The sequence below is a fragment of the Peromyscus californicus genome, unplaced genomic scaffold (assembly GCF_007827085.1).
Source record: "Peromyscus californicus insignis strain IS unplaced genomic scaffold, ASM782708v3 Scaffold_20__1_contigs__length_68692818, whole genome shotgun sequence".
NCBI classification, from domain to species: domain Eukaryota; kingdom Metazoa; phylum Chordata; class Mammalia; order Rodentia; family Cricetidae; genus Peromyscus; species Peromyscus californicus.
Window position 1 is genome coordinate 47,403,556 of NW_026294503.1, and position 14,135 is coordinate 47,417,690.

A 14,135-nucleotide genomic window follows, 5' to 3' on the forward strand; every position below is an offset into this window, starting at 1 on the left:
GACCCAAGATGCAGTTTTGTGTATGCATATATGCTTCATTAACTAGTGATTCATGAATTGTTTTGTGTTAAAAATGAAACTGTTGTTTTATGGAACTGTTTATGTAAAAATGGAATTACTTATGGAACTGGTTTTGTGTTACAAATGGAACTGTTTAAATGGAAAAGTTTGGGTTTTCTAACTAGGCTTGAGATTTTGTTTTAAAAAATTATAAAGAAAATGGAGAAGTAATATTCCTTAGTCTATTTCATTTAAAAAAATCTTCTATAGCCCATTTATTAATTGTTTCTATCAGTGTCTGTGCTACTGGTGTTATATTTAGGAAATGATCTCTGGTGCCAATGCGTTCAAGATTACTTCCTACTTTCTCTTCTATCAGATTCAGAGTAACTGGATTTATGTTGAGGTCTTTGATCCAGTTGGACTTAAGTTTTGTGCACGGTGACAGATATGGATCTATTTGCAGTCTTCTATGTGTTGACATCCAGTTATGCCAGCACCATTTGGTGAAAATGCTTTCTTTTTTCCATTGTACAGTTTTGGCTTCTTTGTCGAAAATCGTATGTTCATGGGTGTGCGGATTAATGTCAGGGTCTTCAGTTTGGTTCCATTGGTCCATAAAATGGGCTATAGAGCCAAACAGAGAATTCTCAACAGAAGAAGCTAAAATGGCTGAAAAACATTTAAGGAATTGCTCAACATCTTTAATTGTCAGAGAAATGCAAATCAAAACAACTCTGAGATACCATCTTACACCTGTCATAATGGCTAAGATCAAGAACACCAAAGACAGCTTATGCTAGAGAGGATGTGGAACAAGGGAAACACTCCTACACTGTTGGTGGGAATGCAAATTTGTACAAGCGCTTTGAAAATAAATGTGGCGATTTCTTAGAGAATTGGGAATCAATCTCCCTCAAGACCCAGCTATACCACTCTTGGGCATATACCCAAGGAATGCTCAATCATACCACAAGGACACATGCTCAACTATGTTCATAGCAGCATTATTTGTAGTAGCCAGAAGCTGGAAACAACCTAGATGCCCTTCAACTGAAGAATGGTTAAATAAAATGTGGTACATGTACACAATGGAGTACTACTCAGCAGAGAAAAACAATGACATCATGAGGTTTGCAGGCAAATTGATGGAACTAGAAAAAAATCATCCTAAGTGAGGTAGCCCAGACTCAGAAAGACAAACATGATATATACTCACTCATAAGTGGATACTAGATGTAAAGCAAAGGATAACCAGATTGCAACTCACAACTCCAGGGAGGCTACCTAGTAAAGAGGACCCTAAGAAAGACATAGGGATCGCCCAGCAACAGAGAAATGGATGAGATCTACATGAGCAACCTGGACATGGGGGGTGGTAATGGAGGGCAAGGGTTGGGGGAAAGAGAGCTTAGGGGAGTGGGAGGTCCCAGTTGGATCCGGAAAAGAGTGGGAGAACAAGGAAAGAGATACCATGATAAATGAAGACCCCAGGGGAATAGGAAGAAGCAGAGTGCTAGAGAGGCCCCCAGAAATCCACAAAGATATCTCCACTATAGACTAGTGGCAATGGTCGAGAGTGCCTGAGCTGACCTACTCTGGTGATCAGATGGCCGAACACCCTAACTGTCATGATAGAACTCTCATCCAGTGACTGGTGGAAGCAGATGCAGAGATCCACGGCCAAGCACTGGTGGAGCTCCAGGAGTCCAGTTGGCGAGAGAGAGCAAGAAATATTGAGACCATGATTGGAAAAAGCACAGGGACAAATAGCCAAACTAGTGGAAACACATCAACTATGAACCAATAGCTGAGGAGCCCCCATGGAACTGGATTAGGCCCTCTGGATAACTGAGACACTTGATTAGCTTGAACTATATAGGAGGCCCCCAGGGAATGGGACCTGGACCTGTCCTTGGTGCATGAGCCGGCTTTTTGGAACCTAGGGCCTATGCTGAGACATTTTGTTCAGCTTTGGTGTAGGGAGGAGGAGACTGGACCTGCCTCAACTGAATGTACCTGGCTGAGCTGAATCCCCAGGGGAGACCTTGCCTTGGAGGAGGTGGGAATGGGGAGTGGGTTGGTGGGGAAGGCTGGCAGTGGGAGGAGGGAGGACAGGGAAATCCTTGGCTGATATGTAAAATTAAATTAATTATAAAATAAAACAATAATTAAAAATAAAATAAAATAAATCTTCATATTTGAGTGGATTAATGTTATGTTTTTGTTAGTTAGAAATGCTAATGGGTATACTAAGAGATTACTTTAAAGTGTAAAGAGTTTTATTAAGAAACTGCTTTTGGATGTTTTGATAAAAGTTTTCAAAGTGTTAATGGTTAGATTGAGAATATTGCATTTCAATATGGGTTTGTAGGAATAGTGTAAGTTTGGGTTTTTCTAACTAGGTTCAAGCTTTAGTTTAAAATAATTATAAAGAAAAGGAGTTATGAGTGAATTAAGGTTGAATGTATGTTTGTAGAAGTTATGTTAACCTATTGATATTAATGCACTCTGATTTGAAGTTAAGGAAATATTTAAGTTTGATGTGAAAGCATCAGAAGTTTTTCCTATGTTCTGTTAGCAAGAAAATTCAAATGGTTCTATTAAGAGTTAAAGTTGTAAGACTGAGAAAATTGTAACTATGTATAACACCATTTATGTTAATTCAAATGGTTCTGTTAAGAGTTTGCTTTAAGTTGTAAGATTGAGAGAACTGTAACAATGTACAGCAATATTTATGTTAACCTGTTAATGGTAATGATGAAGCTAAGGGATTCCTTAAGTTTGTAGCCTTAAGAGTTTTTGGTTTAGAAAGGGCTGGATGCAGCTAAGACTGCTGTAGTCACCTTGGAGCCAATCCAAAAAAGAAATGCCATCTTTATCATCCTCTACTCCCATACTGGGAAGTATGACAGCTATGGAGACTGCTGTAAGCTCTTAATAAGGAGTTGTTTTTTATGTATTAAGAAAGGGGGACCTGTGGGGGCCCATTTTCAGGTTCCTAGTGGCTTTACCCAGCAGGTCCGCCTAGAGAGGATGATTGGACCACAGGCTTGAGTGCAGGTGTCTGAGATGGTCTGCACTTGGCTGTGCTGGGAGGAGGTCTTTTGCTCCACCCCTTGGCATTTCTATAAATACCCTAAGGCAGAGACAGTCAGGGTCCATTGGAATAGGTTCCAGGCCCTCTCGAGGCTACCCTGTATTTTCTGTTTATCTCCACACTCTAAATCCTTCTATCTAATATTTCCTGCTACTCTCACTCAAGAAAACTCTGTGGAACTGTGGGGTTGTTGGGTAGCTGCCCCTCAGGTAAACAGAAGAAATAGTCTACCCAGAAAATCTCACAGGCCTGTGTGGCTTCCATGTAGACAGAGGAAACCTCCTCTCCTGTTGTCCGAGGTTTGCCAAACTCCAGGCCTTTTCTCCTGCAGTGGACTCCCAGAAGGCCTCTCCCATGGCCTTGGCACACAGCTTCCTCAGGGAGGATGGACAGCATAGATGTAGCTCTGTGGGCTGTACTGAGCCTCCTACCTCAGCAGTGCTTTCTCTCAAATGTTCTCTTAATATTTTCAGTTGTTGTTTTCAACAGAATCTCAATCATTTAATTTCATCAATAAAGACTCAGGAGTCTAATGCTGGGGTGAAAGCCTGCTAGCTCAGAGAGGCAAAGAAGCACCCAGCTGAACTTCCTCCTCACCCAACATTCCAGAAAAAAAACTCTGTCCTCCACCACTGTCTCAAACAATGTTCTCTCCAAACTCCATATCCCTCTTTTCTACTTTCTGTGCATCTCTGTAACCATCCTCCTGACTCCCCTTTATTCTCTATGGTTTTTACTAATAACCCTATGTTCACTTCAAGTCAACTGATTACTTGCTCTGCCTTTTGCTCTATGGCTGACTATATTTAATTCTGTTTACAATAATCAAGCAGAAAGCACTTGGATTAAAAATGTGTGCTAGGGCCTAGCCACACTACAACTGGAACAGGTTTTTCTAGGGAATAATGTAATCTTGGGGTTCACAAAGTGATCAATATCTTGCAACATTCAGCATCTGGCCAAATCAAAGGAGTTTGTACTCAAAGTGATGGGCATAAATGACAGACACAATCACGTTGCATGTGGCTTTGTTCTGATGGTGTTGGGGCTAAAGGAAAGTCCTAGGAGTAGAAATATAAATAAGTCAAGATGTTGTGCCTCTCTCCTTGTGCAATTCTGGCTGTTGTAGAATATTTTACTATGCAAAGATGTGTTACATTTGTTAAACTATGTAGAAATGTATTGCATTTGTTTATGTTGTGGGATATTTGTTTAACTATGTAAAGATGTGTTGCATTTGTTTAACTATGTAAAGATGTGTTGCTGTTTTACCTTGCCTACCTAAGGCACATGATTGGTCTAATAAAAAGTTGAATGGTCAATAGTGAGGAAGGAAGTATAGGCAAAATTGCCGGCAGAGAGAGTAAGTAGGAGGAAGAAGTTATGCTAGAAGAAAAACAAAAGGAAACACAGGCAGACACTATGGGCCAGATGGCGCACACAGAGGAAACAGAAAAGTAGGGCATACAGAATGAAAGAAAGAAAAAAATGCCAAGGCAAAATGTAGATTAATAAAAACAGATTAAATTAAGCTAAAAGAGCAAGTTGGACAAGCAGCCTAAGCTAAGGCCTAGAACTCATAGCTAATAATAAGTCTTCATGTCTTTATTTGGGAGCTGGTTGGAAACCCAAAGAAAATTCCAACTAAATGGCCCCCAGTGTGGGGCCTTAATTTCCCCATAAGGCCAGAGAAAGCTGAAAAAAAAAGAAGGAAGAAACCTGGTATGGCTCCTTTCAGATGCACTGCTGTGCAGCAGAGCATTTGAGCAGATAGCACACTGAGTAGAAACAGCAAGCTAAGTAAAAATGCCTACCACAGTGTGGGTACCAACTTCCTTGAGCTGGGATGGTTCAATGCAGCTCTCATTTAAAGGCAGTTCCCAGTAAAACAGCCCTTATCCAGGCCTGCAGGCTTAAGGCTCAGCTCTCACAGACCCAAGGAGACAGCAGAGCTACCCACCAGAGAGGCATGGCTTGGGCCTAACTGCCATTTAGCAGTTTAAGGGTTGGCTCAATTGTTCAGAGAATGCTACAGGAGCACAGGAAAACAGGTCCAGACAGAAAAAAAAATCTTTAAACAGGTTAGAGTGTGCCTAGATGCTTAAGAAAGAAAAGAAAATGGGTATAGACAGTCACAAGAAAAAAATAGTTTAAAATATTTATGTAAAATCCTTAAAGAAAGAGTAAAGTAATATAAAAAGAATAAGCCACATAAAGATGGGAAATGTACAGGGCATCTGGATCCTGGATGATGCTTTGTTGACTTTGAATTTTTTGAATGCTGATGAGAAAACAGCAGCTGCTGAGAGACACAGGATTGTAAAAGGAACTGCTGAATTTAACCTGCCTTCTTGCACGAATCCTAATTGGCCTTAATAATAAAAATCCAGAGTCAGATAGAGGGATAAATGTTGAAAGATCAGAGAGACAAAGGAACAAGCTACAGCCACCTCTCACCTCACCATCTCCTCAGCTGAAAACACTGAGCTCCTGTCTCCTCCCACCTAATATTCCTTTCTATGCCCAGCCACATCACTTCCTGTCTCAACCTCTCTAATGCTTGCATTAAAGGCATGTGTGCCTCCCAATTACTGGGAGCAAAGGCATGAGATCCCAAGTGTTGGAATTAAAGGTATGTGCCACCACCGCCTAGCGTCTTTGGCTAACTAGTGGCTGGCTTTGCCCTCTGATCTTCAGGCAAGCTTTATTTGTTAGATCATACACAAAATATCACCACATTTCCCATTTTTATCTAAAATTTAAAAAGATTATAACTAATATAAGAAAAACTATATATAATAAGTATATACAATATATACAGGCAATAATTATATCAATAATGTCTCATCCAGTAACACCTGAAAAATTCAGAGAATATACTATCTTGGTGAGTCCAAAGTGCTATAACTAATTCACTTTCTATTGTTTTACCAACTGAAAACTATCTTTTGATGTCTCTCAAATTTATACACTTTACACTGCTTTACTGAGTTTCTTTTCTGAACTTGTTAACAAGGAAAACTATTAGTATAACTATGTAGTCTTCAACTCCAGAGACCTGAGAAGGAAACAATATTAACCAAGTAAGCAGGAAGTTCAAGCAAGTGAATTCCAAAAATTGAAAGAAATGACAGAAACAGCTAGCTGCCTGGACAGTCACCCAAGGTTCTTCTGCAAAGCTGGGGCATCCATCTATGGTATACAAGCCTAGCATATCTGACAGAGTTATCTAAGAAGCAGGACTTTCTGAAGGGCTGTCCTACCTTGTTTTGGCAAAGTTCAGCAGTCCTTTGTTTTATGTCCTGCCTTGTCCATTTTGGACAGAATACTGTCAGCAGTCAAGGCAAGAACACTTTCTTGCCAAGTGGCTAACTCTTGCAACAAAGAAAGTAAACAGGTTTATTGGACATCAACTAGCACAAGCTTGGGAGAAGGTTGGAGCTGCTGTTTTTTCTAGCGTACAATTGCACAGAGTTCATAGGGAATTGGGGTAACTGGCAATGCAAAGACCCAGTGGTCACTAGGCTGGGGCTGTCCATCAGGCACCGAGAACTTAAAGCGCTGCAGGAGGCAGGTGAAGAAGAGGAAGAGTTCCATGCGGGCCAGAGGCTCCCCCAGGCATGCTCTGCGGCCTGTGGGTGGGAAAGGGGCTCAGTCAGTCTGGGGCCTGATGGATGCTCTACCCTCCAAGTCCCCTGGGAAGAAACATGGAGCCAGGCACCCCCCAGGACCTGCTGAGAATGGCATGAAGGCCTCATGCTTCACAAAGCGGCCCTGGGCATCCAGGAAGTGTTCAGGGTAGAACTGGAGGGGCTTCTCCCAGACAGTCTCATCCTTCAGCACGGAGGACAGGTTGGGGATGAGGGTCGTTCCCTGGCAGGAGACACATGGTGTGAACATGGACTGGAACACAGCTAACATAACTCTGTTCACCAAGTTAACATGCACATCCTCTTTGTGCACACACTGGATTCTTTCATTCACCCCAACCTCAGAGCCTCTCAGTACCTTTTCTGGTACCAGTCAAGGCCCTGTGACAATGATCCCGTAGGTACCCAAATCAAACCTGCCTCTGTGTATAGTACTCACTAAAATCCCTGTGGCTTATTTTCTTGGACATCCCTCTTCCCTGGGGAATCCTGGGCAATGGCTGCTGTATACTCACACTCAGGTTTGTCCCATCACCATGTGCAAATCCAGGATATGGTGTCTTGGTGTTAGTAGCCCTTGTTTACCTAGTGGTGACCCTGGGACAAGGAACCCCATTCATACCTTGGGGATGAGGAAGCCCTGTACTTCAATGTCACGGGATGTCATGTGTGGTAAATTCACTGGTACAATGTCTGCAAATCGCTGGACCTCATGAATGACAGCACTGGTGTAGGGCATGCGGGCCTGGTCTGCCATCTCTGGATGCCGCACCTGCCCTATGACTTCATCAATCTCCTGGTGGACGCGGCCTGGAGGGACAGCATCCCCTCAGTGAAGCAGTGTCTTGATGGCTCTTCCTTGACCTTCTCCCTCTGGGTTAAAAGGTAACTAAAGACTTCCAATGGCAGACTTGTAGGAGTCAGGATCAATCCTATACTGGAACCAATAAATTCTCAAGCATCTCTATCTTTCCTCCCTCACCCTCCCTCCCAACCCTAGCCAGGCTCACTCTGCACATCTGGATGCAGGATCATGAGCAGCAGGGCCCAGGACAGTGTTGTTGAGGTGGTCACCATCCCTGCAATGAACAGGTCAGAAACCACCATGCGCAGGTTCCCATCATTGAAGGAGCTCTCGGGATTCCCCTTGGCCTGGGACAGACAGAGAAGGTAGGCTCAGGAATACAGGCAGTAAGGCCAAAATGATCTACCATTGAGTTCATGCACCCCTTGGTTAGGTACATGAGTGACATGTAAATACCACCAGCCTGACATCACAACTCACAGAACACTTCTGCCAAAGGCACTGGCCCCATGTTCATGGCTATCCTCACCTTCTCCATCTCAGCCAGGAAAGCATCTGTCAGGTCTCGGGGAGGCTGGGCAGGGTCCCAGGATGCCTTGTGCTCCATCAACATCTTATCCAGTGAGTCTACTAATGCTGTCACCTTGGGGAAGGCTTTGCCAGGCAGCCCAGGGATTCGAAGCAGCACCGGAACAGCATTCAGTGCCTGGGAAAGAAACAACAACAATCTTGTTGCCTTTATTGCTAATGAAGAATTGTGTGTGTGTGTGTGTGTGTGTGTGTGTGTGTGTGTGTGTGTGTGTGTGTGTTGTGTGTGTATTTGCATGCCTGCATATGCACTCACACACATTCATAATGATTCCTGTTTGGTAGTCAGAGAACAACTTATAGAGTAAGATCCATCTTCTACATGGGTCCCAGGGATCTAGCTCAGGCTCACTTGGTAAGTTCCTTTACCCAGTGACCATCAGTCTCCTGCCCCTGGATGCTGTTTCTGCTCACTGCTCATCTGGACCAGTCTCAGGTCCTAGTTTCTTCCACAAAGGACTAAGGATCTGTTTGTACCCACCCATAACCTGCTTTTCAACCATTCCAGCCTCTAGGCTGTCTTGTAACTCAAGATAAACAAAATGACTATTCTACTGGAAATCTAAGAGGCTTGTGCAGATTTCATATAGACAGGGTGCATACGTCACTCCCTTCCTAGAGCCCCTGACCTTTGTCCACTCCTCCCCTGCTGTTATCTAAGGTTGGCCAACATGTAGGCCTTTCCTCCTGCATTTGACTATCACACTAGACCCTCACCCATTCACCTGAATGCATAATTATTCTGATAGGATTTGCAGCATAGAAGTAGTTATGCACAGTGCCCTGAGACTAATACCTCAGCAATGAAGCCAAAGTCCTCTCCAAAACCTTCCTGTAATATTTTGAGCAGCTTGTTTAAGAAAGGGTCTTCATACTCGAAGCGATGGGCATAGATGAGGGATGAAATCACATTGCATACACCTTTATTCAGGAGGGTGATGGGATTAACGGGATGTCCTAGAAACAGAGATGCAAGGAAGTCATGGTATTGCTCATAAGTGCCTGCCCACATCTCTATATCTCACCTATCACCCACCAGCATCCTTGGCCAAGGCATCACAGAGGTGGCCAGCCTCCTCTGTCACCCACTGTTCCAGGGATTTCTTGCCCAGGCCGAAGTCTCGCATGGTGGACACAGAGAATCGCCGCTGCTCTCGCCACTCGGGTCCGTAAGGGGCAAACACCACACCTGCAGGGACATCCGTGGATAAACATGGATACATGTGCCATGTGTAAACAAGGATACATGTGTCTGTGCCTTATCCTCTGCTCCCATCATTTCCCTGAGGTCAGTCTCAGCCACCAGTGTCCCAGCACTTTGCTGTCACATAGCAGCACATGCCACTGTAGTGTCTCCACCCTGCATTCCAGTGACTTCCCCTTGCATTGCCTCAACACATCCCCTCCATTAGGTCCTGTCCATCTTCTGTCCACGGCTCCTCAAGCCCTATCCTCTCTGCCTTCTCCCCAGGATAGCTCTTTGCCTTTAGATTTGTGCCCATAGCCCAGGTGATTATAGATGGGCATTGGAGGGCGGTCAGAGGTGTCCTCTCCACAGTTCACCAGCACTTCCCGAACCGCCTTCAGTCCATTGACCACAACCACGGGCTTCCAGGCCATCTGCAGGCTGAACACGTCACCATAGCGTTGTCGAAGCTGAAGGAGAGGGACAGAGCACTTAGGAAGTGGAGGTTCCCAAACACTGTAAGATCAAAGTTCAACACACAGGTGTGTGTGTGTGTGTGTGTGTGTGTGTGTGTGTGTGTGTGTGCCCACAAGCACACAAACGTGAGCACATTTGGATGGTACACATTATTGACCCTTGGTCCTGCCTTATGCTGAGCAAATGTTCTATCACTGATCTATATCTCTAGCCTGAGGTATGGGACCTTGTGAATGGGGTATCCATTCTTCTAAATCCAGCAAAGTTCTCATAGTAGATAAGGTCATTCAGGGGTGACCTTGCCAGAGCAAAGTCTTTGCCTGCTTCATACCCCATCAAACAAGAGAAATTCGGGTTCCTGAAATGGGCAGCGAGGCCTGAGTCCACACAGCAGCAAGAGATTATAGCACACACGGCCATCACCCCACCTCTCTTTCCTGACTGACAGGCTACACTGGAACCCGACTCCTCCCCTCTGTCCCTGAGACCTCATCCAGTGAGGGGATCACAAGGGACCTGGAGCCTTCCTGACTTCTGCACTGTCCAACCAGACTCCCAGCCTGCCTCCATGGCCTTTCCATACTGAGCCTCTGCTCCTAGAAAGTCCACAGTGTCCTCAGACCCAGAACTAAGTGCCACAAGGAAACTACTCAGCCCTCCTCCTCTTGGAGACCATCTTCCTGTCAATCCTGTGGCTTCAGGGGCACCATGACCTCTACCCCCCTCCACCACCATCTGTCTCACCTTGTACAAACTGTGTGGCATGTTCTGGAAGTCCACCTGCAGCAGGTTGCCCAGCCCAGGTAGCGGCACAGGGCCTGGAGGGTAGCGGGCAGTCCAGAACTTTCGTCGGTACATCAGGTCCACCAGAAGCAGGAAGACAACCGTGAATATGACCACAGACCACAGACCAGCTCCAATTAACAGCGCCATGACTGCCACACTGCTTCCCAGGCTGTTTGGGGAACACCTGCTCCAGACTACTGGATCAGGACAGACACTGTATGGACACACTGGGCACCTGGTCCCTTATGAAGGGGATAAGGCTGCACTTTGTTCTCTGCCTTGAGGCACGTAGCTGTATTGACTGTTCAGCCAGGGTGTTTAGGGAGGGGTGAGAAAGGTGAGGGAAGGTCTGCCTCAGAGGTTCCTGCCCTTTCACCTCTTCTCTGGTGCTTCTCCAGGGGAGAAACATTGCTTGCTCCACAAGGAGCTGTGCACTGTGGTTGTGTATGCCTGGGCACTGTGAATACAGAGGAAAGATGACCAGTGGACTCTGCCTCAAGGTGCAGGATCACAACGTATAGGGAAGTCAGTCAGTGATATGCCACACAGGCAGAGCTCTGGGGGCCCGAGGACATTGTCTCAGAATGGATTGAGTTCATGGAACCCCTGGCTTTAGGACAAGAGGTGTGACGGACACTGCAGGCACTATCACTGTGTGGCAAGGGCCACTGAAGTGGCTTGTGTGGCTAGTCAATGAGGATGAGTGACAGGCAGTGTGGGAAGGCAGCTCCATCCCGGGAGCCATGAGTACAGGGGTGAGGTCACTCAACTATGAGGAAGGCCAAACTCACAGCCTGGGGACCTCTTAGCTGTGATCTGAGAAAGCCGAATAATGGTCTAAAACTGTCAGAGAGTCCTGGGGAGGCCAGCAGGATGTCCATCCAGGTACTTTTCTCATGGAGGCCAGTGTGTCTAATTTTACACACCTTTTGCTTCTCGGTGGGTGGAGCCCTGTGTCTACAGTTATCATAATAGGGACGGAAAGGGTGTCGTTCCTCATGCCACACAGGCAGAGTTTTGAGGGATTTGTTGACAATACCACAGCCTGGGGTAAGTCCGCCCTGGAGGCTCAAAGATCACTTAGTTAGCTGGACACACCACCTGCTGTAAACGTAAATTCCAGTGAATGGTCTGTGGGAGTGAGGGGCATTGGAAAGAAGGTGGCTGCAGCCTGTGGAGTCTGGTGGACTGGACTGAATTTGCTGAAATGATCAGGAAATCCAGGCTCAGAACCTGGGCTCTTCTTCCATCAGATCTGAGAATTGAGTAAATATCAACTGTCAGAGAGTCTCTGGAGGTGATTAGCTTAGGTCAGGTACTAGTCACAGGGTGGTCTCTATCTTTTCTTCGCCCTTTGTTTCTTGGCATGTCCTCCTCCTCCAATGCTTGAGATGATGTACACTTGGCATATAAAGAAATGTAAAGTGTTGAGAATCAGTGTCACACAATTCCTGGATGAGTGTTTTGTTCATTCCTAAAATGAAAACTAAGGAGATGCTGAGCTAGATCATCACACTGAACCATCTTAATTCCAACTTACCAAGTTGTAGAAGTAGTTGTCAGTGGGCTGAAACTGTTCTGGAACCAAGATAGGCTCATGACTTCTGGTAACAAAGAACAGAGTTCAAAGGGGTGGGGGTTGGGGCACAGCCAAGCAGCCACCAAATTGGGTTCCAGGTGTCACTGTTTCCTATGCAGCTGGGGCAAGGTCATCAGTCTCCTGAGAACCTGAGCTCAAATGGAATATGGTGGACACAGTGGAGTCTCTTGGTTCTGAGTGTAGAACAAGTGTGAGCTTGTCTGTGAGACACAAGGCCACAGCTCACTTGAGACGATGTGTCCCAGGTAGGGGGAAAGACCATATTCATTGATCATAGATTGTATAATTGTGCATGTAGGAAACAGGGAGGTTTCACAATACAGTATGAGAACATCAAACAAATTCAGCAAAGATACAAAGTCAACACAAGAAAACCACATGTTTTTTCTTCATCTAACAACGAAGTAACTGGAACCATGTGAGAACTGAATGACAAGCAGTATTATATATAAAACAGCATCAAAAAAAGCCAGTATTTGAGGGCAGGGCAGTGGCTCTCACAGTGTGGCGCTTGCAGTTAAGCATGAGGACATGCATTCATTCCGGAGATCTTGACTTGCCAACCACTTCTTCAATCCCAGTGCTAGGGAGGCAGAAAAGGGAGGTGCTCAGTTGCTGGCCAGCCAGTCTAGCTCATGAGTGGGCTGCAAGCTGATTGAAACGTTGTCTCAACAAATAAGGTAGAGAAGAATTGAAGAGGACATTCAAGTTTGACCTCCGGCTTCCACACAGAAATGAGGATGTGCATACATGTGTATTTGTTCCCCTCTGACATGGTCTCACACACACAAACATGTACACACACACACATACACACACATATGCATGAATAAAATGTTTGTACAGTAGCCTATAAAAACCATCAGAAGTGACTGGCTGATATGTAAATGGAATGCATTGATAGTAAAATTTTAAAGAGAACATTAAAACAAGAAGGCTTGCTTTATTTTTCACGGGTTAGAAGGAAGTTCTGGGGTAATATCTGTTACTCAATGGGATCTAAGCATTCAATGCAATTCCTATCAGATTCCAAAATTCCTAAAATTTGTATGGAATATTGAGACCACAAATGCTGCCAAACGTCTTCAAAGAATGATGAGGTATAGGGATGGAGAGATGGCTTAATTGGTAAACAGCTTGCTGCAGGAACCTGAGGACCTGAGTTCAGATCTCAAGAATCAAGCAGTGGTTCATGCCTGTGATCTAACTGCACCTTGGGGTTTGGGACCCAGGTAGTGTAGTCACATTGGTGAGAACCAGGTTCAGAAAGTAGCCCAGTATCTAAAAGCAAGATGGACAGTGATTGAGGAAAATGCCTGACATTAACCACTGACTTCTACATGCATGTTTCTATGCATGCACATCAATACACACACACACACACACACACACACACGCACGCACGCACGCACGCACGCACACACACACACACACATGTGGAAAACTCACATTTCTTTTTTCGTTGTTTGTTTGCTTATTTGGTTTGGTTTGGTTTGGTTTTTTGAGGCAGGGTTTCTCTGTGTAGCGCTGGATGTCCTGGAACTTGCTCTGTAGACCAGGCTGACCTCAAACTCAGAAATCTGCCTGCCTCTGCCTCCATGATGGGATTAAAGGTGGGTGCCACCACCACCAGACTACATTGCTTGTTTTAAACAGGACTCGGCTCTGGCTTACGATAGGACTCAATCCCAGAATACCCACTGCATAAGCCACAATGCATTCCACACTCTGACCTACATCACTGCACCATGGCGTGTGACAGAGCCTTGGAGAGTCATTCTTGAGACACTGGGGCCAACCGAGAGCTAAAACTTGTTCTCAACTGCCATCGCCAGAGGTTCCTAATCCCATGGGCAGGCTAAGAAGACAACATTCAAAACCTGGAGTATGCACTGAGTGTGTGATACGTTCTTGTGATCTCAGCATTTAGGGTTCTGAATTAG

The 14,135-nt window shown here is 45.2% G+C and overlaps 1 protein-coding gene across 2 annotated transcripts; it reads right to left on the reverse strand.

Moving 5' to 3' along the window:
- Positions 1-6,553: 6,553 nt before the first annotated feature.
- On the reverse strand, positions 6,554-10,739 carry LOC128116305 (cytochrome P450 2D20-like). 2 transcript variants are annotated; one of them, XM_052747488.1, is made up of 9 exons: positions 10,551-10,739; positions 9,628-9,799; positions 9,180-9,332; positions 8,940-9,100; positions 8,085-8,261; positions 7,761-7,902; positions 7,373-7,560; positions 6,832-6,973; positions 6,554-6,732 (listed from the first exon to the last, which is right to left on the reverse strand). In XM_052747488.1, exons 1-9 carry the CDS (start codon positions 10,737-10,739, stop codon positions 6,554-6,556), a joined length of 1,503 nt encoding a protein of 500 aa, XP_052603448.1. The 2 variants fall into 2 exon arrangements, with proteins under 2 accessions (XP_052603448.1, XP_052603449.1); XM_052747489.1 differs by lacking the exon at positions 9,180-9,332.
- Positions 10,740-14,135: the final 3,396 nt, after the last annotated feature.

What these genes read in the sequence shown, in the direction of transcription:
- LOC128116305 (XM_052747488.1), bottom strand. Translation starts at nt 10,739, where the DNA reads ATGGCGCTGTTAATTGGAGCTGGTCTGTGGTCTGTGGTCATATTCACG. An exon ending in TGCCTTGGCCAAGGATGCTG is followed by an intron (nt 9,101 to 9,179) that starts GTGGGTGATAGG and finishes CTCTGTTTCTAG; the next exon opens with GACATCCCGTTAATCCCATC. An exon ending in AGGGCTTCCTCATCCCCAAG is followed by an intron (nt 6,974 to 7,372) that starts GTATGAATGGGG and finishes GTCTCCTGCCAG; the next exon opens with GGAACGACCCTCATCCCCAA.